This window comes from Papilio machaon, chromosome 4 (genome assembly GCF_912999745.1).
Source record: "Papilio machaon chromosome 4, ilPapMach1.1, whole genome shotgun sequence".
NCBI classification, from domain to species: Eukaryota; Metazoa; Arthropoda; class Insecta; order Lepidoptera; family Papilionidae; genus Papilio; species Papilio machaon.
The window spans coordinates 7,994,743-8,016,977 of record NC_059989.1 but is presented as its reverse complement, the minus strand read 5'-3'; the positions used below and the strand labels follow the sequence as shown (position 1 = coordinate 8,016,977).

Sequence of the window (22,235 nt, the reverse complement as noted above, 5' to 3'; positions counted from 1 at the left end):
CTTGCCTACTGATAAGTGTTACACTTTTAATAGTGAATGAAATTTAGTAACGTGGATTATTTTTGGAATTTACTTTAAGACTGATTTCTCAATGTTTCTTAGTTTTTGTTTAAAATGATATTTGATAAATGATTTCTCGTATAATTTTAAGTACATTACAATTGTACTTTTGTCTTCCTAAGTGCCTTGTATTAAGAGTTGTGACTAGTTAAAAATATAACGATATTATTTTTACTTGGTTACTTTGTGTCTTTATTTAGATTTAGTTTCTCAGTTTTGGTTTTATAATTACTATATTATTAAGTGTTTTGCAAAAATTTGGCGCGAATCTGTTTCTGTTTTTTTTTTGGAAAATAACAATTTTATTATGCTTTAATTTTTATTGTTAAGTGACTATCCTATTTAATTTATGTATCGTTCGTAGTTTAAAACGACATATTGGAATTCTCCATTTAAGAAAATAATACCCCGTATCATCTATGGAAGAAAACGTACAGAAAATTCTAAGGTAAAGATTACTCAGAGCATATTATTTTTCGCAATGGGTAACAAATTAATCAACTCGTGTTGATATGTGTTTGACAAGTATTGTTGTAATAAATGTATGGTTACTTTCTTATCTTCTTTTATTTTTAATCCTTATAGTGCAATAACATAATAATATTTTAAAAAACATGATTTTTCCTTAAAAAAAAATTTGAGCGCTTCCAACATACGCAAAGTCCGTGTGACAACCCTAATGATTTGTTAAATGTCGACAAAACAAATTTTTTATAGATCTATCTATCTATATATATAAAAGAAAGTCGTGTTATTTACAATATTTATAACTCAAGAACGGCTGAATCGATTTGACTGAATATTGGTGGGCAGGTAGCTTAGAACCAGGAAACGGACATAGGATAATTTTTACCCCGTTTTCTTTTTTTTATTCCGCGCGGACGGAGTCGCGGGTAAAAGCTAGTATCTGTATATATAAAAGAAAGTCGTGTTAGTTACACTATTTATAACTCAAGATCGGTCGAACTGATTTAGCTGAAAATTGATGGGGAGGTAGCTTAAAACTAGGAGACGGACATAGGAACTTTTTTCTTTTTTTTTTATCTTGTGTGCATTTTTTTTATTCCACGCGGACGAAGTCGCGGGTAAAAGCTAGTATAGTATAAAGAAATACTCGAAAAAGGTATATTTGCATAAGTCATAAAGAAAAACACTAATAAAGATATTTAAGTAGCTGCAAATAGTGACCTTAGCCATGACTAGATGTTTCTTAGAATAATTTGCATATTGGGTCAGACTGTCGACTTTCGCCAACTTATGAGTAGCGTTAGGCTGTTCATGATCTAGTGGAAAATTCTGGAGAACTATATAAATAAAGCATTTTTCATTATTCTTCTTTTTCAAAATAGAACATGAAAGCATTTAAAATATGTCTAGGTAAATTAACAAAGTAGACTTTAAAGGCAACAATTAAAAATGTTTAGTACCCCGTTCTCAAGACAGAGGTCTAACCATTTAAGAAATAGACATCGTTATTCCTACACATAAAAAATGAAACCCATCCAATTATCTATGTGTTTGATAGAATGGCTACAAAGACAAGACGTATTTGCCAAAACAACGTTATAAAGAGAGAGAACACAACATGGCACATTTCTACTGCCTCTACTTACTCTATGTGCCCTGTATTTTTTAAGGAACATGTACAATCTCAAAAAACAAGAAAGCATAATATAACATATCACACTATGAGTTAAGCAAACTCGAAAATCATTGCATTTATATGTTGCAAGCGGTCATTAAATACTGAACTTCGTTTGTAGGTAACTTAAATGGTTGCGAATGGACCAGATCAAAATTAGGGCAGCAGATGAACTGGACCAGCCGTTGAACGGAGCTTTTAGAAAGGCGAACGGACTGCAAGAAACGAATGCATGATCGCTTTTCTTCTTTTAAGGGCATCGTAAAACTTGTCTCACATAAAATTTAAAATATCACACCGTTATAAACATTCAGTATCCGTAAATTAAATGATAATGATTAATAAATTATAGAAATTAAATTTTTTTCCAACTCTCCTTGAGTTCGTAAAAATAATAGAAGCAATACGAAGAGAGCTTTTTGTTGTTTGACGTCATTGATCTTGAATTGATGCTTTGAATGATTGTTTTACTGAGACCGTTTCATTGTTGTTCAAGTCATTAAAAAGTAAATGAGATAAACTACTTATTTATAAGTATAATATTTCTTATATTCAACATGTTTCTTTTGTTTTTCTAATGCCATAAAGGAGTTTAAATAAAATTATTTCCTTAAACAAATCTTCATACCAAAATCGTCAAAGTGGAACTAAGCAAATAAAAAACTCCGTGTAACTAGAGTTAATCCCCATGATGGTAAATAAAAAGGCAATACTAACGTTGTACCGTTTACTGGCGGTATCCAGTACAGTTAGTTAGTCGAAAAGCATGCGCAGGCGCATCGCATCGGGCAACAGGTTGTTTAACCGTACCATTCGCTATCTGTGCCGCCGGACTTCGATTCACCACTCGACTATGAACTTAATCAACAACTTAATTGAAGATGTGAAAGCACAAACGCTTCATACTTATGTTTACTTATCGAATACATTTAACAACATGTAACAAATAAGAAAATTGATTTAGAAAGTTATGTCTGCTGTTTAATTCAACAAAGCTGTTATAAACAGTTAGGTTTTATTGGATTGCAACTTTTTGTATAGGAACAACTGTGAATTTTATTTTCTTGGTTACAAGGTAATTGCGGGAGACTACTTGTTTAAGAGAGAAAGCTTTTGAATATAAAAGGTTAACTTAAATATTTAGGAACGTGATACAAATAGGATGTCTATCTTTCTTTTATTATATAGAACAATATCCGAATTAAGTACATAGGCATCGAGCGCAAATTTAACTTGTACCTAATATATTTCAACTCACTGAAGATTTCAAATTAATGTTTTTTTTATCAAAATCATCTTATCTATAACATCTCAATTAGTATCAGCATTGAGTTCGTAATAAAAAAATCCAAGAAAGCTCTAAACTGTTAAACTAATTAAATTTAATTACCGGTTAAAACAAGAACTGGTTAACTTTTTGTTTTTTATGTGTGAGACCCTTCTAAAGTGTCCTACATATTGACCGTTTGGTTTATATTAAATCCAGTTTATCCGGGGCGGGTGCCGCGCTAGGAGCGGCGTTCAGCGGCTGTACCGCTATCTTCGCGAATAAATAAAAGATGCAGCGGAGAGTGGGTACACAGCGGGCCCGGCTAGCCGTGCTTCAGTGCGCATCCACACACCTCCCGCGATGGTCAACTACAAACGTATCGTGTGCGAGGCCGCCGTGCTGGCTGTCGTTATGGCCGTCGCAGTCGCCGCTCCGGCCGCCGACTGCGCCGAGAGACACTTCGACCAGCGACAGAATGGCACGGAGAACTATAGACTCAACATAGACGGCGTGGTCATCGCTGTAGCGCCCGCAGATTCACTGCTCGCGGCAGCTTCCGATATCGATATAAGCGATCTACTCGATTTGGAAGATTTCGGAGATTTACCCGTGCACAAGCCAAAACCTCCAAGTTCCGAAACAAATAAGCCGGAAGGCATTAAACCTGAGGCGCCATCTAAGCCAGCAGAGGACTCTCTGAAACCTGCGGAGTCTCCTGCGAAGCCTGCAGAAGCACCCCTGAGCGACGTAACACTCCAATCAGAAGTTAAGAGTCAGAAAAAAGATTCAAGCTTAAGGAAACAGGAGAAAGCTCAAAGGTGAATTGAACTTTTCTTAGAAAAGGTGAAAAGATTATTAGAGATAACTTTCAGTTTAACATCTTACAGTCTTATCTTTTTTTTTAATAAAACAAATTATATGGAATTAGAATTCTGATCAAATCACTAATCGCTTATGGTTAACTTTTGTGACGTAAATAAAATTAAAAAACTCAAAGCTAGCAAACAGTAATAATGTGAAATTAAAAAAAAATGTTTGTAAAATAGGTTACATTTGCGACTTAAAGTAATAACACAAAAAATGTTTTTCTATGTTTTGCAGACTGAAACAGCGGCTGGCCAACATGTTGATACCGTTGCTGCGACGGACACGTCATCACTGATCATTGTAATGTAGTGATGCTAATCGAGTTTGCACTGACGAAACATTTGCAAGAAAACAAATAATAGTCGCAATCTTTCAAAACTGCGGTGAAAACACGAAGCAAAGTTGAAAATCTCACGTATACAAGACGAAGACTTATTAAGTGATAAATTATTTGCATTTATTTATTAGATTAAGTTAGTTTGTAATATCGTAAGATAATCTGTTGCGTTGAAAATAAATGATAATTATTATTGAAAAATCCTAAAAATCGTTGTTTTAATTCCTTTTTAAATAAAATAATTAAAATTATAAACGAAATAGCAGTTACTCCTTTATTTCCTGTGATTTCTGTTTTCGCTTTATTGATATTTAACTTCTTATGACTACTTAAGTTTTCAACTTTACAATAAAAGAAAATAAAAAGTTACAGTTTAGAACTTTGTTAAAAATGTGAGTAAACAGTGTTTGTTCAACTTAACTGCAGCTTAAATTTAATGCCTCACTTATGAGTAATATTTATGACAAAATAGCAGTTATTCCTGTTTCCTTTAAGTCAAAATAATAGCATCTCTTTATTAAAATCTACTTTCTTATAACTAGTTCTGAATCTGTCAAGGCTTGAATTGAATTTCGTCAATATCATCAATTGGGACTTGCAATAAAAAAGAAGTACTTGATATCAAACTGAACATTTAGACTTCATTATTAAAATAGATATTGTATACTTACTAAAAAGTACAATGTTATTATTATTTACTTAATTAATTGTTCCAGCAAAAAAATGTTAATAAACAGCGCCGGCTCTACCTAGCTACTTTTTAAGGTTAATGAACTATTTGAACCTACTTTAAGTACTTCGTACTTGTAATTTACATATTTATAAAAAAATTGTAAATGTATGCTAAAGTTAGATCTTAGAATTAATTAAATTAATTGGTAAATTAATATTATAATTAATTAACCGAAACCGACGAGCGTGTATTCGTAGATGTATTAATGTAGAAGCGAGAGAGGTGCCAATTGTAGGTACGTGGTCTCTGCCTACCCATCTGAATTAAGGGTGTGAGTTATGTTGTTGTTGGTAAATTGATAATAATAAATTAAAATATTATCGGTAAAAAAGATGGAAATGTCTTGTATTTTTTTATTATATTTATTTATTGAATAATTACACTCACGTTTTTGCAGTATAATACAATGGTGACATAATGGGAGGAGATTGCACAAAATGGTCTCATGTCGCACGGAAACATTCCCTAGCACTATAATAGGTTAGCTATAATAGGTTCTATTTTCGAATTTGTAATAACGTGATTTTTGATTAAAAATCCGTCCTTTAGATATTGTAGTACACAGGCAAAAAGTATAAAGGTTATAAGTATAACCTATGGAAAAAAATAAAAAGCATTGTGCCTTTTTATTTTTTTCTAAGTAAAACATAAACACGGAGTTACTGTTCTGGGCAACGTTGAATAAGACCAGGTAGATGTTATGACTGCAACAAACGCTGGAAGACAGAAATAAAAATATCTAATATATAAAATTCTCGTGTCACAGTTTTCGTTGCCATACTCCTCCGAAACGGCTTGACCGATTCTCATGAAATTTTGTGAGCATATTCAGTAGGTCTGAGAATCAGCCAACATCTATTTTTCATACCCCATTTACTTTTTTTTAACTGCGCGCGGACGGAGTCGCGGGCGACAGCTAGTATAAGTATATAGTTTTACTTAATAGTACACAGCATAAACACAAACAAGGTTTCATATATCAACTGTAAATTATATCAAAAGTATTGTGGTAATAAATTACTAATAACTAATTACTAAATAACTAACATGAAAGAGTACTATAGTGACATAAGCATTCGATATTCTTTCAAATAAGACGACAGTCAAATGCAATATTATACAAAGAAAAAGTTTTTATAAGTACCGTAATTAAATATTAGAAACTGCATTGGTATTTAAAACTGATAGAAAACGAGAAAAGTTTATGTAGGTTAGGATGTTGGATGCGTTTTATGTCTTAGTTCAGTTTTATAACAGTGTTTATTATTTTTAATCGATAGAAAGCATGTATGCTAACTCGATAGAAAGTAGTTGTTTATCGTATCGGGCTTTCGCCTCTAGAACTTTCCAAGCTTCTTTATTTTATGAAAATAACGCATAAAAAAATAATATAGATATTTTAGTTTATTTTTCAAATTAAATTTTAGATTAGATACTACATTTTTAATAAGAAATGTTGAAGCAATAATCGATTTTCTATTTACTGCTAAAAATTTATTTATTTCTAAACTAGCAATAAAAACATTTTTAGCAAACTAGTTTAAGCTTCTCTAGAAGAAAGTTTGGCCTGTGCGTTGATATACAAGACAGTCCGTCGCCCGATGTGTCATAATTTATTAGAATTTAAAGGAGGGGGGGGGGGGGCTAGCTGAAGAAATTTCTTGAAAGTTCGTTTTTATCGTAGAAGATAATTTTATCTAATACATGTTCCACATAAGAACTCGTTTCAGTGGAAACTAAATTTTAAGATGACGAGAATTTGCGGCGAAAGGGAGAGTTTAACGAACTATCTTCAAAATATTTTATAAGCCGAGCGTTGCAAACCATAACAAAGTAAATATATGAAACAAACCTTAAAACTTATTAATAAAAACGTAAGTACGTTAAAAAACAATTTCGTTACCTTTGTATCAAAAAACAGATTCTTCATCGTACAAAGAATACATATAGTTAGGGTTCCGTACCACGAGAGGAAAAACGGTACCTTTCTAGAATCACTTTGTTGTCCGTCCGTCTGTCTGTCAAACCCTTTTTTTCACGAACACGTGGAGGTATCATGCTGGAATTTATATCAAACTAGCTTTTACCCGCGACTCCGTCCGCGCGGAATAAAAAATAGAAAACGGGGTAAAAATTATCCTATGTCCGTTTCCTGGTTCTAAGCTTGCTGCCCACCAATTTTCAGTCAAATCGATTCAGCCATTCTTGAGTTATAAATAGTGTAACTAACACGACTTTCTTTTATATATATAGATACTCAGGTCTACTGTCTAATATCCCTATGAGCTCTGAAAACAAATCAAACTTCTAAGCTAACGCAATCAAAAGATACAGCTGTTTATGCCGCAAATTTCCACACTCGCAAGGGAATCAAAATCTACAGGGCACTTCTCGTGAACTCAGAATCTTGAAATTTGATACAAAGTATCGTCTTATAGCACAGATAACTAAATAATTATGAAAATCATAAATTTTTACTTAAAAAACCTACAGATTTGTACGGAATACTCTGACCGCGAGACCGATTCACACTTAGACGGTTTTTATTTTTATATTTACCAAATATCTGACGTCATTATTTCCTAATACCTAATTAAACAATCAGGTAATCGTTCCATGTGTGTCTTGATAAGAATGTTTTATTGTCTTTTATTTGTATTAATCAAATTATAGTCGTTATCTCCATTGTATAGCATCAAAAAATTAAACTATGTTTTTAAAATTACCGATTTAAAATAACCTTGCTTAAAAAAAAAAAAAAACCCGACTGACTGAGGCTCTAATGACTTAAACTTAACACCGATTTTACATAAAATATTTTATTACTTTTAAATATAATCGAAAAACCGTTTTTTTAGGGTTGTAAAACTGTTACGACGAATGAGATTTAAAGTCTTTATTTACTAATTTAAAATTTTACCTTATACATCCACTACATGTACATATATTGTGCCGATATAATATGATACTGCGGAGAAGAAGAAAAATCGGATGACATGCATACAAATCCATATATACAATAAAAAACTTACACAGGCGTGAAAAACATTACCCTTTTTGTCAGTTAAAGCAAAGCCGGAATATTTTTAGAGGTATTCAATAATGTCAAGGTGTATTAAGTTGAACTTAGTTCGTCTAATAAGTAAGTAAAGGTACACTTAATAATAATTTTGTTAATCTATAAATGTCGTTATTCTTTGATTACTTATTTGCATAAATGTAAGGCAGGTTTAGCAGCCTATCGACATGTTTACACAGCGTTTACAGTTATTATACGTTGTACCTATATAATTACATTGCAACATCAAGTGTATGTTGTGCTAATCATATTCCAACACATAGAAAATTGTTATTAAATATGTACATCAACCGAAGTTATAGTTTTTGCCTGGATTTTCAGTTTCGTGAAATCCAAAATTCATGACTTAATTTTCCACTTTCAAAATCGTTCAGATCTAAGTAAAGGCCATATAAGAATCATATAACAATAGCTAATAGTAAGTTCTATTTAAAAATTAAGTTATAAATCGATAAAAAAAATAAACGGATTTTGTAGGCGAAAACCGAAAAACGAAAGTCGAAAGGTTTGGGAGTAGATGATGAATGATTTGGAAATATTATCATCTTCGTCTACTTCGTTTCTTTTGACTTTTTAAGGTTGTAAAATGTTTCCAAACAATATTTAAATTAAGAAGAGTTACTCGTGTTCGCGTGTACGTATATTCAGAACTCGGTTATCGTATCACTGACCCTTGGTCACTGTCAAAGGTCACCGCCGCGCTATCCGCGTCAGGATGCGTCATCGCACGCAACACGGAACAATAGCTAAACTGTGGCTATATTGATATGTAACCTACTTAGCTTATATCTATTGTGATAAGATATGCTCTTCATAGCATTTAATTTTTGTCCATGATTTAATGTCGACCTTAGACGGTGTAAATAATGGCTAAGATGGAGCAATCGCTACAGGCCGATAATCAACGGTAAGTGTCACTCATGGGTGTATGTAAAGATGTTAAGAATCTTCGTGTCGCGCGAACCGTTACAGTGTGCCCGATTCCTGCGGCGGACTGGTTCGCAGATGTTCGGTAAAAGCGGCGCGGGAGCTGGCGGCGCACAGTTAGCGCCCTGAAGCCGCGCCAGCCACACGCGACATGCTACCCATCGTTCTTGCGAGCGTCCTCGCCGCCGCGGTCGCCGCGCCCGCCACCTACGACCAGCGGCAGGACGGCGACTTCAACGTTCGCGCAGACGTCCAGAATGTCGTCCTCCTCATCGCTGTGCCCCAGAAGATGATACCGAGCGGCCTGCTCGACGGTTTTCTGAAGCGATCGAAACAGCGCACCAACGAGGACATCCAGGAGCGAGCCGACGTCCAGATAATGGACGCCTTCGTAGAGCCCAACACGCCTTATCAGGTTGAAATCGGTCCGGGAAGCGAGAGATCGGCGAGCGGCGACGGGCGTGCCGTGGAGGTGGTAATCGCCGGCCGCCGGCGGCTGGAGGCGGAGCCGCAGGAGCGGGACGAGTACAAGCTGCTGGGCGCCACGGAGCAGTGCGGCCCGGGCCGAGAGCGCGACCCCGACACACTTACCTGCCGCGACCGTGCCGACGCTGACGACGCTGACGCTGACGACGATGCCGTCGAGACCGACAAAACTCCAGAAGTTGTTTCTGTCTCGTAGTGCATTGTACACTGCGATTGTTAAGCCTATTTATTAATTGTAAAGATAATTTATTTTTAAACTATTTATTAATTTAATTTGTACAATTTATTTTTAAGTAAATGTTAAATATTACATTTGACTTTTAATTTAAAGTAAAATTGAAATTAAATAATATTCTTTGAACGAGTTACCTTAATCAATTTTTCTCGGAAAAATGCGACAAGTGCAATATTGTTATTACATATCTTTCCACAGAAGAGCAGTACAATTTTAATAGTTTGAATCGATTTTAATATAATCTCGATTCTTAAGGATCGAGATATCCAGTGAGGGGAGTACAACAGTTAATATTGTTTTTATTATCATTCCGTGTCTCTTATTCCGTGATTGTTATTGACAGTAAATTATTATTTCTTATATGCCCTGCATACAATTAAGTTTAATGTTTCATTAGATAAATATACTAGATTGTGTAGTAGATGTTTTTTGATTAGAAAATGTCGTTTACAAAAGGGTATATAAATAAATTCTAGTTCGTATAAAATATTTTAACCTGACACTTAACTATCACTATCTGAAGTAGGTATCAGGTTTTAATATTTCCTATAACAAATCGCGTGACATATTATATCAGGTATAACCCAAAAATGCTATGTTATAAATTATACTATGTGCTTTCACATTCTAGCTGGATAAAAATAGGGACGCAATAATACTTTACAAAGCTACACAACTTTTTTTTTTTTTTACTGAACAGTCGAATGCAGGTGTAACAGACTTTAGTTGAAGTTTAGTCGACACAAGTATGCAATCTCGCTTTCGACATTAACAAGAAAATTAACAATTCGCACAAAACATGGTATCGTGATTGGTTCAGCGCTACTTACAGTTACTAACCAGTATTATATTTCTTAAAATTAAAAATAGAAGAAAAGAAACATAATTAAACAATTGCCAATCTTAAATTGGCAGGCGTCACTTTAGTAGGTGAAGAAGTATTAGAGTATCTGTGTCTATAGCATGCCTATGCGAAATTATCAATTTATAACTACAAGCACAGAAACACCGAGAATACTGATAGTATTTAGTAATCGTTCCCTTCGTTATTTAATAGCAACGTATTTTATTAAAATATCTCAAGTCCCATTTCCCAATTCTTTTGCAACAGATCCATAGAGAGCTCGGCATCTTTATGATTGGCGTAGGTTCGAACATTTGAAAGAAGCGTGGCAATTGTGACGTCATCCTAACATGTTGTTTTTGTTTTACGAAGAACTTTCCAAGTATGCGATAAAAAACTTACAAATCAGCGTGATAACATGTTTGGAACACTCCGTGTGTTCCAAACATGTTATCACGCTATTATCTTTAATCCGTCTAAAAGTTGTATATTCATTATATATTTATTAATTTAAATAAAGAAATAAAATAAAAAAAAGCGTCGGTAGCTCAGGGGTTGAGCACATGACTTGTAATCTGCAGGTCATGGGTTCGAATCCCGCCATGTATCAATGTGTTTTAGATTTTCGATATACATATTACGTACATTTATCCGACGACGAAGGAAAACATCGTGATGCATGATGTTCCGTCTCCCGAAATGGCGAAAAGTTAATTAATTGCCTTTGACCACACTTAATGGAGGTCCGTAAACTGTGCCTACCTCCTCTGGGTTACAGGCGTGAGTTGTGTAAAATAAAAATGTAACACTTGTTCGTTGACGGCATCGGATTTCTAGCCGATTGGCCAAAGTCACAGCATTTTTAATTACTTACTAACATAATTTAAAACTTTTCGTTCTATTAAAATTTTTGCTTACTTCTATTTCTGGATCTACCTAGCACTGTGCTAAGTGTAGCTGATTTCTTAGGGAAGAAAATAACATCTCATCAACTGACACAGCATTGTTCATATCTCAGCATCGAGAACTTTAAAAACAACCCATCGGTCAATCACGAGTCAATCAAACTTAAGAGTGTGGGCATGCTTTTAGATAAAAAATCCTTTATCAGGAAGGGTGAACATTTAAATATTTTATATTAAGTTGGTACATCTGGAATGTCGGATTTTCAAGTGATTATATAAAGTTGCATATCTTTGTATCATCTTGCCAATCCCACAAAGATGTCGCAATATCATTTTAGTATCAGATTCTATAGTTTAAGTAGGTTCTCTCGTATATATACATATAGATTCACTTCTACCAATGCGTACATATCAGTATTTTTCACGGTCGTTTTGGGGATCCCTCGCGGTTCTTTTTGTTATGAAAAACTTGTATCATAAATTAGCCGTAGTTTAAAAAGTATAAAATATGTTACAAACGACTAATTGCAGGTAAGTCGGGAGGATGGCGTGAGTATTTTGACGAGGACATGACACGCGAAGCTCAGCTGTGGATTGACAACAACTTGCAGGATACCGATATGCGATTCCCAACAGTGTAATAAATACAGGAATTGGTTTCGATAAATAAAAGATGTAAACTTAATAACATACGTTATGTAAAATTAAATTTATCAATTAAAATTTTCTGTTTTTTTCGCATTTTCCTATCTCAAATTAAAAATATCAACGTAAATAACCAGTCTATGCTATTATGTATATATATGGTGTTATTTATTAAATTGTTATGACTCTATTATGTTTTAATTTGACCCAATAGTGTTCAATAAAAGCAAGCATTATCGTTTTTTTCTTTTACTAAACAATACGCATTCGAATAAGTCTTCTATGTAAATAGATAAAAAGAGGGGGACAAAAGTCAAGCAACTATTAAAATTATATATACAGGTGTAACATGACGAAGGGATCAACTTTATTGCCTTGACCAGCGGCAAAAACTTGTCATATAACAAACGCATTAAATACGGATTTTAGTGACAGTTTGCGGTACAATATTTAAACTTATACACCTTTACCTTGATGATAAACTTCAATGTGTAAAACGACACAAATTATTATGCAGTTATATATTCATCCTGTATACTAGTAAATTGTAAAAACTTAATGAAAGCAGTAAAACCAGTTGAAACTTATCACAAAATACGCGTCACAAACAGGCGAAAAATGGAACGATGTCTTTAAAACGACTGTGGCCTTGAGTTTCCACTGCAAAAAAACATTTGTACGAAAACATGTTATCTCTGCTTTATCAAGAACAATGAAATTTACGACAATGTATTATTGTACAGGCGTTTCGGTTTTGAAAAAAATGCTTATCAATTTTTTGTAATGTACATACTAAGCATAAAAGTAAATGATAAAATTGTATCGTATCCAAATAATACTAAGATTGATTGATTCTCGACGTGTACTAAGAATCTATAATTTTCATTTTTACATTTTGATTTTCGCGATGCAGGATCTCACTAACAGTTTCCCGTTCGACATCAAAAATGTTGAAGGCACCGATAATAAAGAATTGAGTAAATATTTCTTGGGTGAGTTTCTAGTAGAATTTTTTTCTAAAGCTTGTAATTCAAATAATTCAATAAGATGATCTTGATGATGATATTAAAACTAACAGTAACACTTGTAAGAGTAGATTTGAATATATACTATATTGAGGTTAAATACATTGTATTTTTATAAGCATGTTACATCTATAATTCAGTAGAAATTTATTTATGGTATTTATTATAGGTTCTGGAAAGTTTAATATTCAAGTGGGACCAAAGAAGTATTTACTTATGAGTGACTACAAACATGACGCAGAAAATATTTACAACATGCCGCTGAGACACGACGACATATTTCTCGTTACATTTCCACGTTCAGGTAAAGAAAAAACAATTTAACAGCATAATTATTATGGGAAATATCTAATAAGTTAAAGTATTTTGAATTGTTAAGACGACGACGGTAAAGAGCTGAATTGTTTTTGTTTGAAAAGGTGTCACCCGATTCATATAGTCCCATGAAGTGCAAAACGGATACAGTCTGTCGTATTTCGGTTTCTTCTTCTGGTTAAAAATAGTATTTTTTTGATGTGATAAGGTGGCAAACGAGCGAGCTGCTAGATGAATTCGCCGAAATAGCGAAGCGATTGCTGAGCATATACATCCTCATTTATTTACTATTAGGTCCTTACATATGAAATTGGCGTTTTGTATGGGAGGAACAAAAAGTCGAATATTTTTTAATATAATATATTTAATTAATCAAAGTATGAACCATTATTTTCTATGCACTTTTGCCATCTCATAGGTAGTTCATTGATCCCTTTACTAAAAAAAACCAGTCGGACGGGAATCAATAAAATCTTTGAAGGCGATTTGGACTGCCCCATCGGAGTTGAATTTTTTCCCTTGCAAGAAGTTATCCAAATTTCGAAAAAAATGGTAATCTGTTGGAGCAAGGTCCGGGGAGTACGGAGGATGTCTTAGACTTTCCAATTGAAGCTCTTCTAATTTAGTAGCCGTCTGTTGCGCAGTGTGTGGTCTAGCGTTGTCGTGAAGCAGCAGTGGCGTGGAGCGATTGACCAGCCTAGGTTGTTTAGCCGCTAGCTTTTCCATCATGGTTTGCAATTGCTGACAATAGACATCAGCCGTAATAGTCTGGCCAGATTTGAGAAAACTGTAATGAACAATACCGGCACTAGTCCACCAAACGCTTACAAGTAACTTTTTTGGGGTTAATTTTCGCTTGGGGCAGGATTTGGCTGGCTGGCCAGGATCCAACCATTGCGCTGGGCGCTTCCGATTATCGTAAAGAACCCATTTTTCATCACAGGTAATGATTCGGTTTAAAATACCTTCATTATTGTGCCGGTTTAGTAATGTAACGCAACAGTCGACGCGCGTTTGCCGGTTTGCTTCAGTCAATTCGTGAGGTACCCACCTTTCAAGCTTTTTAATCTTCCCAATTTGCATCAAGTGAATTAAAACAGTTTTATCACTAACATCGCAGCCTGCAGCTAACTCGGACGTGGTTTGCGATGGATCCGCTTCCACAATAGCCTTCATTTCTTCATTATCAACTTGAGTCTCAGGCCGTCCACGGGGCTTGTTCTGCAGATCGAAATTTCCAGAACGAAAACGTTGGAACCAAAAACGAACTGTGTTTTCTTTTGCAACACGACCGCCATACACATCATTCACCCTTCGAGTCGTTTCCGCAGCACTAGTGCCACGGCGGAACTCGTACTCGTAAATAATGCGATATTTTAAGTTTTCCATTTTGTAAAATGAGTGACGCAAACAGAAAAAAACAGAAGAAAAAAAACAAATGAATGACGGTCATCGAACCACAAATACATGAGTCTATAGCTGTACAAATTTGAATTTGGAATTCCTTACCAAAGAGGAGAAATTCGTGATTAAAGTGGCCAGTACGAAAAACGCCAATTTCATATGTAAGGACCTAATATTTATATGATAATACAATAGTCAATAGTTTGTCATTGTAATATTAATCTTTTTTAATTTTAGGTACAACATGGACGCAAGAATTAGTGTGGCTTTTGGTGTCGGATTTAGATTATTCCACCGCAGCAAAGGTTCCGCTCTCGTCAAGATCTATATTTCTAGAGCAAGTATTCGTTTCACCACAAATTTTTCTTTCGTTCAGTTCGTAACAAATGTTTCATGCTTCATATGCGAAAACCTACGCTTACTGCCAGACGTCAATTCTTCACTAATTGAACTTACTTCTTCACCTTTCACTTTTATCATTTTTTTGTTATGCGTTTAATTTAAATACAATTAAAATATTATATTCAATTCGAAGTGTACCAAATACAAATTATATTTAATGAGCCAAAATTTCTTACAGATTTCCCATGCTAATGCACAAAAATATAGTGGAACATTTAAATAAAGAACACGCCAATAATCCAGACAATTTAAAAACGTTGCAACTCATGAGGACTCCTGGATCGGAGCAAGTCGCTAAAATGCCCTCGCCGCGCTTCATCAGGACGCATCTGCCTCTTTCGCTACTGCCCCCGACTTTGCTCGACTCCACTCAAGTTGTGTACGTGGCGAGGGACCCTCGAGACGTCGCCGTTTCTTTCTATCATCTCTCCAGGGAATTCAAATCATATAATTTTAATGGCAGTTTCAAAACCTATTGGAGTTTATTCATCAGAGATCTAGGTAAATTCAGGTCATCAGAACGATTGTTAAATGAAATAATCAGAATGTATATATCAATCCATAGATCGAATGATTGCTGAGTTTTACGGGGAAAGTTACACTTTTCATTTCATGCTTTCATTTTATGCTTTTCACAAAAATCATGTCTTCAGACTGAGAAGACGAGAAAGAGGGAACAAATTTAAAATTTTACAAATGTTCGTAGAACGTAGAATAATCAAGCAAATAACATTACTTTTATAATTTCAGTGTATTGGTCACCATTCTTCGAGCATTTAAAAGAAGCTTGGAGGATGCGTCATCATCCGAATATGTTGTTTTTGTTCTATGAGGAGTTATTACAGGTAACGAACAGAATTTACTTCAGTACTCCGCCTCCAAAACTGTTCTGTCAGTGTCTTTGAATGCATTGATCCCTGGACAAATTGGTGAATCACCTTTATCAGTCATTAAAAATGTAGCTAGCACGATTATTACAAATGTTACGTTCTTCGACTTTTTGTTCCGCCGTCTCATAGTCAAAATATTTATTTTCGATCCAGGATTTGCCCGCGACTGTGCAACGTGTTGCTAATTTCTTAGGAAAGCAATACAGAGCTGACCAGATAACTGAACTTTGCACACATTTGAAATTCGAAAATTTCAAGAAGAACCCTTCTGTTAGATTCGGTAACTTGAAAGAGTATGGAATGATGGCACCAAAGGGAGAGTTCATCAGAAAAGGTTTGAATGATCGTTTCATTAAATAATAAAAATTATTGAAATCTTTATCTTTTTAATTATTATAAAGGGCACAGTACATTTATTGTCCTACTGACCAAAACATAGAGTAATATGTTTTACATGCATGTATAGCATGTAATTTACTTCTCATGGAATTTAAACACTATTGATTGTAGGTAAGTCCGGAGGCTGGCGTAACTACTTCGACGAGGACATGACGCGCGAGGCGCAGTGCTGGATTGACAACAATTTGCAGGACACCGACATGAAATTCCCAACAATGATATGAAAAGGCATATATGTTTAAAAAAACATAACTCAGTAAACACCTATGTACGAGTATATAGTATAATTATTCTATATTCCTCATCTATACTAATTTCCTACCGAAATATATAGGGTTTTTCAATAAGAACTTTGTTTTCTAAAACAAAATAAAACAAAGAATTTAGATGAAGAGGATTCAAATTTTTATTGTATTACGAAGAGAAAATTTTGGCAATTATGAATGAAAAATGATATCTGGCAAATGTCCACCACGACCACGCTGACAGAGATTCTTTCATCTAAGTTTTTAATCACTTTTTGGCAAAATGGCGGGTCTATTTCGTTTATAACGTCACGGATTTTGAGTTTTAAGGCCGCGATCGATTCGATTGGCTCCGTATAGACTCTGTCCTGATGATGAACATACCCCCACAAAAAATAATTCAATGGTGTTAAATCACACGATCTGGCTGGCCATTTAACAGCTGAGTTTCGTGAATAGCGATCGGGAAATTTGGTTCACAATAAATTGCACCATTTTCATAGTGAATTTTAATTATTTTAATGCAATTTTCGAGCGAAATTGAATTCATTGTAGCAATTGCCAAAGCATCTACTAAGAATGGGTCAAAAAACTAAATGTCAAAACTGTCATGTTGTTGGTGTGGCCCCAATCGAAAAACAAAGTTCTTGTTGAAAAACTCTATACTTTGCTAAACCTATAATTTTTAATGTTTATAGTAAAATTAAGTAAGTCCATTTTGAAAAATAATTGCCTAATATTCAGTTTTTAATGAAGTTCTTAATATCAATGTAAAGGAAAAAAAATCAAAGTGTGTAGCGTCTTATTTTTTGGGATTTATAGAAATTGTTAAGTGTACATTGTGTTTTAATTTAACCCAATCGTTTGATATAACTTTAATCTAACTAATATTATAAATGCGAATGTTTAGATGGATGGATGTATGTTTGTTTGAAGGTATCTCCGGAACAGCTGAACGGATCTTGATGAAATTTGGCATAGATGTAGAAGACATAGGTTACTAATTAAGTTTTTTTTTAAATCCGCGCGGACGGAGCCGCAGGCGATAGCTTGTGCTATATAATTTTAACTATATAAACTAAATGGTAAAATAATCTGTCCAATAACATACACGTAGACATCGTGTTTCTAATCTTACTATAATAATATAAATGCCAATGTTTAGATAGATGGAGGGATGCATGGATGGATGGATGTTTGTTTGAAGGTATCTCCGGAACGGCTCAACGGATCTTGATGAAATTTGAAACAAATGTAGAACATAGTCTGGAAGAACACATAGGCTACGTATTCCGTATTTTTTTAATTCCGCGCAGACGGAGTCGCGGGCGTCAGCTAGTTATAAATAATAAAACATGTGCATTCGACATAACATATATTCAGAATTCTAATGAGTATCAGGAATATCATTATACAGGTGTAACATGAGGTGGGGATCAACGGTGTTGCCATGACCACCAGAAAAAACTTGTCATAATGTATAGATGATAAATTATGGGTTATTGTGTTTGTTTGTTGTACGATATTTAAACATACCCTTCTGGGAAGCCAATTTTTCTGTTCTTTATGCTTGCTGAAAAATTATAAACTTCAATGTACATGTGTAAAACTTCAATGTATGAAATTTTATTGTGTAAATTAGATTTTTTGGTTACATCCTGTATACGAGTTGCCAAAAGATAATTAAAGCAGTCAAACTAGTTGACACTTATCATAATATATGCGCGGCAACCAAGCAAGAAATGGAAAAATGTCTTTAACAACAACCTTAATTTTCCACTGTCGAAACAATTGTACAAATACATGTTGTTGTCACTGTTTTTGTCGAAGTCAATGAAAGTGATGGCAATACAATTGCCTGTACTTTTGTACTCTTAAAGTGAAGCTCGGGACTTTAATTGCTTATCAATTTTTTAAACATGCATAAATACAAACGATCAAATGTTGACATATACAAATACTTAAGTTAGATGCTCTTAACGTATATGCATTAACAATATAACATTGAAATTCCATTTTTATTTTGTTATTCGCAATGCAAGAATTTAAAAGTTTCCCGTTTGACATCCAGGATGTTGAAGAAACCGATAACAGAGAATTGAGTAAATATTTTTTGGGTGAGTTCCTTTTAGTTATTTTTTTATAAGAGAAGGGGTCAAACGAGCCGGCGGGAACACCGGGAACACCGGCCAGCCATCCAGATGGTATCGATGGTACCTGGTGGTTTGTGAGGTAGTCCGATGACGTAACTCGGCGGCAGGAATCGTTTCAAACAGTAGTAGTAGTTTAAGGCTCAAAAGTATTTCATTGCAAATAATTCAACGTAACTTATTAAATACGAATTAAGAAGGTCTTGATGATGATATTGAGCTTGCTGAGGTTAAAATAAGACTGTATTTTTATAAGCGCGTTAAGTTTGTTTATTATGGTACTTATTATAGGTGCAGGAATGTTAAATATTCAAGTGGGACCAAAGAAGTATTTACTTATGAGTGACTACAAACATGACGCAGAAAATATTTACAACATGCCGCTGAGACACGACGACATATTTGTTGTTACATTTCCACGTTCAGGTAATGTGAATAAAAAACAATTTAATAGCATAATTATTATGGAAAAACAGAAATAAGTGAAAGTATTTTTAATTATTGTCTAATTGACACTACGGTGAAGAGCGTTGGGCTTACCACAACTATTTTTTAGTGTTAGATTTTTGGTGTACTTTATACGGGCCAGATGCGGGCGCTGCAGAAATAGTAATACAAATTTTATCGACAGAGGTTTTATACGATGGCGATTGTCTCAAATATTCCTGCTAGATCCACTGAACTGTGTTTCTGTGGAAAGGTGTCTTTCGATTCGTATGTAATATGTATATACATATGAATCCATTAAATTCCATAGGACATTTTTCTGACTTATCCCAATATTTTGTACTCTAATTTATCAGTACAATAGTTAAAATGTGTTATTGTAATATTGAACGTTTTACTTATAGGTACAACATGGACGCTAGAGTTAGTGTGGCTTTTGGCGTCCGATTTAGATTATTCCACTGCAGCAAAGAATCCGTTATCGGCAAGAGCTACATTTCTAGAGCAAGTACTCGTTTTATTATAAAAATATTCGTAAGACCTCTTTAATGCTTCGGCAGTGAAAACATGCATATTAGACCCCAAAAAAAGCGTTCAAATAGAACACAAACAAAAGAACACATAGAACAAAAACGCGACGTTTTTTCATCGTTGGGTGAACGGAAAAAGAGTTCGTCGCTTAATATCCGCCAATGCCGAGCGTTAAAAAAGCGCCGCCGTTGCGAATGAGATTTTATAAGTTTATTGTTATTCCTTTAATTTGAACGCTATTCACATATTAATAAACTGAATTCTTAACGGAAAGTAAAAAATTGGCAAATGAAGAGTTCTCGAAGGATTTTTTTTTTCACGAGAATTTTTTTACAGACTTCCTATGATAATGCACAAGAACGTAATGGAATATTTAAAGAAAAAAAGTGCCGATAAACCGGAACACTTAAAAATGTTGCAACTGACGAGGACTCCTGGTTCGGAGCAAGTCGCTAGAATGCCCTCGCCGCGCTTCATCAGGACGCATTTGCCTCTCTCATTTTTGCCGCCGAATTTGCTCGACTCCACTAAAGTTGTGTACGTGGCACGGGACCCACGAGATGTCGCCGTCTCATACTATCATCTGTCCAGGGATTTCATATCATTTAAATTTAATGGCGATTTCAAAACGTATTGGAGTTTATTCATCAGAGATCTAGGTAAATTCAAGTTGTATGAACCGACTGTAAATAAAATAATCAGAATACATTACCTTTGTAAATCTAAAGATCGAATTCTTGCTGACATAAACGAAAAAAGTTAGCTTTTTATAAAAAAAAAGCATTTCTTTTAACTGAAACGATGAGGAATAGATGAGTGATTTACATTAGTTCGGAGTCTGTGGAAAATAATACATATTTACTTACAGTGTATTGGTCACCATTCTTCGAGCATTTAAAAGAAGCTTGGAGGATGCGTCATCATCCGAATATGTTGTTTTTGTTCTATGAGGAATTATTACAGGTAACGAACAGAATTTACATGCATTGAAGTGTCTTTAAATGCATTGTTCCCATTGAAATTAATGAATCATCCATTACCCGTCAATCACAAACGCAGCTTGCGTGTGGCTTAGTGCGTAACTTTTTTTTCGCCGCTGTTTTATCCTCATAATAGTTATATTTGTTCCAGGATTTTCCTGCGGCAGTGCAACGTGTCGCTAATTTCTTAGGAAAGGAATACAGAGCTGACCAGATAGCTGAACTTTGCACACATTTGAAATTCGAAAATTTCAAGAAGAACCCTTCTGTTGGAATAGATGATATGAAAGAGTATGGCATTATGGCACCAGAGGGAGAGTTTGTTAGGAAAGGTTAGCGGAATAATTTTAGAAGAAAAGGAAAACAAATGAATACTGTATCTTTTTAAATATTGTACAGGGCATAATACTTTTATTATCTTACTGATGCATACATAGGGTAATAGGGTTTCGTGTATGTATACTTATAAGCTTATAAGTTCTTTCTTATAGAATGTTCAATAGATATTCTCTTTTTGTTAATTCCAGGTAAGTCGGGAAACTGGCGAGACTACTTTGACGAGGATATGACGCGCGAGGCGCAGCTCTGGATTGACAAGAACTTGCAGGACACAGACATGCAATTCCCATCTATGCAATGATTTATTTACCTGTCTTTTTATGCAATAAATAATTCGCGTTCAATTATTTCGATTTTTTTTGGTATCAACTTTGACGTCAATAATGTCTGGGAGCGACATTTTCGCTACTGTACCGCAACTGGAATCCTTGGAAGGTATCCAACGAATGGGAATCTAATAATCAATAACCTCTGAACTGAGCGATGAGTCGTCACAGTTAAGTAGCGAATCGTCACGTTCACGCCTAGATCTGACAGCATTTGGGTCGGTACGAAAATTATGGCCTTCTCGAGATGCTGCACAATTTCTTTAATGTTATTAAAGAAATTGTGCAGCCGTCATAATGATTGACAATCATAAAATGCAAGGTGTATTATCGATATCGCAGTAGAGGGAGCGCTGATATCTACATAATTAATGGTCTGTATGTTACCGGAAATGTATGAAACCATACAATTCCTAGGAAATATGTAGAATCCTGACCCTTTTTTTTTTAGGAAAAATATAAAATATTTTTTTGAAAGAATATTTAGTTCAAACATATCCTAAGAAATATGTATGAATTACCAGTTATTTGATATATTTACATGGTGATTTTGCAATTCTCTCATCTGAGGATAGTAAAAATTTTTCCAACCGAATTATTGAGAACCTGAAACATATTCTAATCATTTATCTACTATAAAATGATTGTCACGTATGAAGAAAATCTTGTTTCATTTATTTTATTCACATATAACTACGGTTTCTGTAATGTGTATTATTTATTTCGGAAAACATTGCTTTCATACATTTCTT

General features: G+C 34.5%; 4 protein-coding genes across 5 annotated transcripts; all 4 read left to right on the top strand.

The window, feature by feature from the left end:
* Positions 1 to 3,259: 3,259 nt before the first annotated feature.
* Positions 3,260 to 4,369, top strand: LOC106720272. The gene is made up of 2 exons (XM_014514866.2): positions 3,260 to 3,790; positions 4,074 to 4,369. The coding sequence occupies exons 1-2, from the start codon at positions 3,333 to 3,335 to the stop codon at positions 4,132 to 4,134; spliced, it is 519 nt and encodes a 172-aa protein (XP_014370352.2). The 5' UTR covers positions 3,260 to 3,332; the 3' UTR covers positions 4,135 to 4,369.
* A 4,514-nt stretch (positions 4,370 to 8,883) lies between these two features.
* Positions 8,884 to 9,636, top strand: LOC106720246. Its single transcript, XM_014514841.2, has one exon. The coding sequence runs from the start codon at positions 9,067 to 9,069 to the stop codon at positions 9,595 to 9,597; it is 531 nt and encodes a 176-aa protein (XP_014370327.2). The 5' UTR covers positions 8,884 to 9,066; the 3' UTR covers positions 9,598 to 9,636.
* Positions 9,637 to 13,221: 3,585 nt separating this feature from the next.
* Positions 13,222 to 21,514, top strand: LOC106720190 (sulfotransferase 1B1). Of its 2 annotated transcripts, none has more exons than XM_045686895.1 (6): positions 13,222 to 13,359; positions 15,012 to 15,111; positions 15,355 to 15,677; positions 15,927 to 16,021; positions 16,220 to 16,400; positions 21,346 to 21,514. In XM_045686895.1, exons 1-6 carry the CDS (start codon positions 13,272 to 13,274, stop codon positions 21,456 to 21,458), a joined length of 900 nt encoding a protein of 299 aa, XP_045542851.1. In that variant the 5' UTR covers positions 13,222 to 13,271; the 3' UTR covers positions 21,459 to 21,514. The 2 variants fall into 2 exon arrangements, with proteins under 2 accessions (XP_045542851.1, XP_014370261.2); XM_014514775.2 differs by lacking the exon at positions 21,346 to 21,514 and adding an exon at positions 16,577 to 16,785.
* LOC106720159 (luciferin sulfotransferase) lies at positions 19,149 to 21,028 on the top strand. Its single transcript, XM_045686896.1, is given in 6 exon segments — positions 19,149 to 19,286; positions 19,712 to 19,811; positions 20,175 to 20,497; positions 20,707 to 20,801; positions 20,970 to 20,982; positions 20,985 to 21,028. Coding segments are annotated over 6 exon segments (702 nt in total). The 5' UTR covers positions 19,149 to 19,159.
* Positions 21,515 to 22,235: the final 721 nt, after the last annotated feature.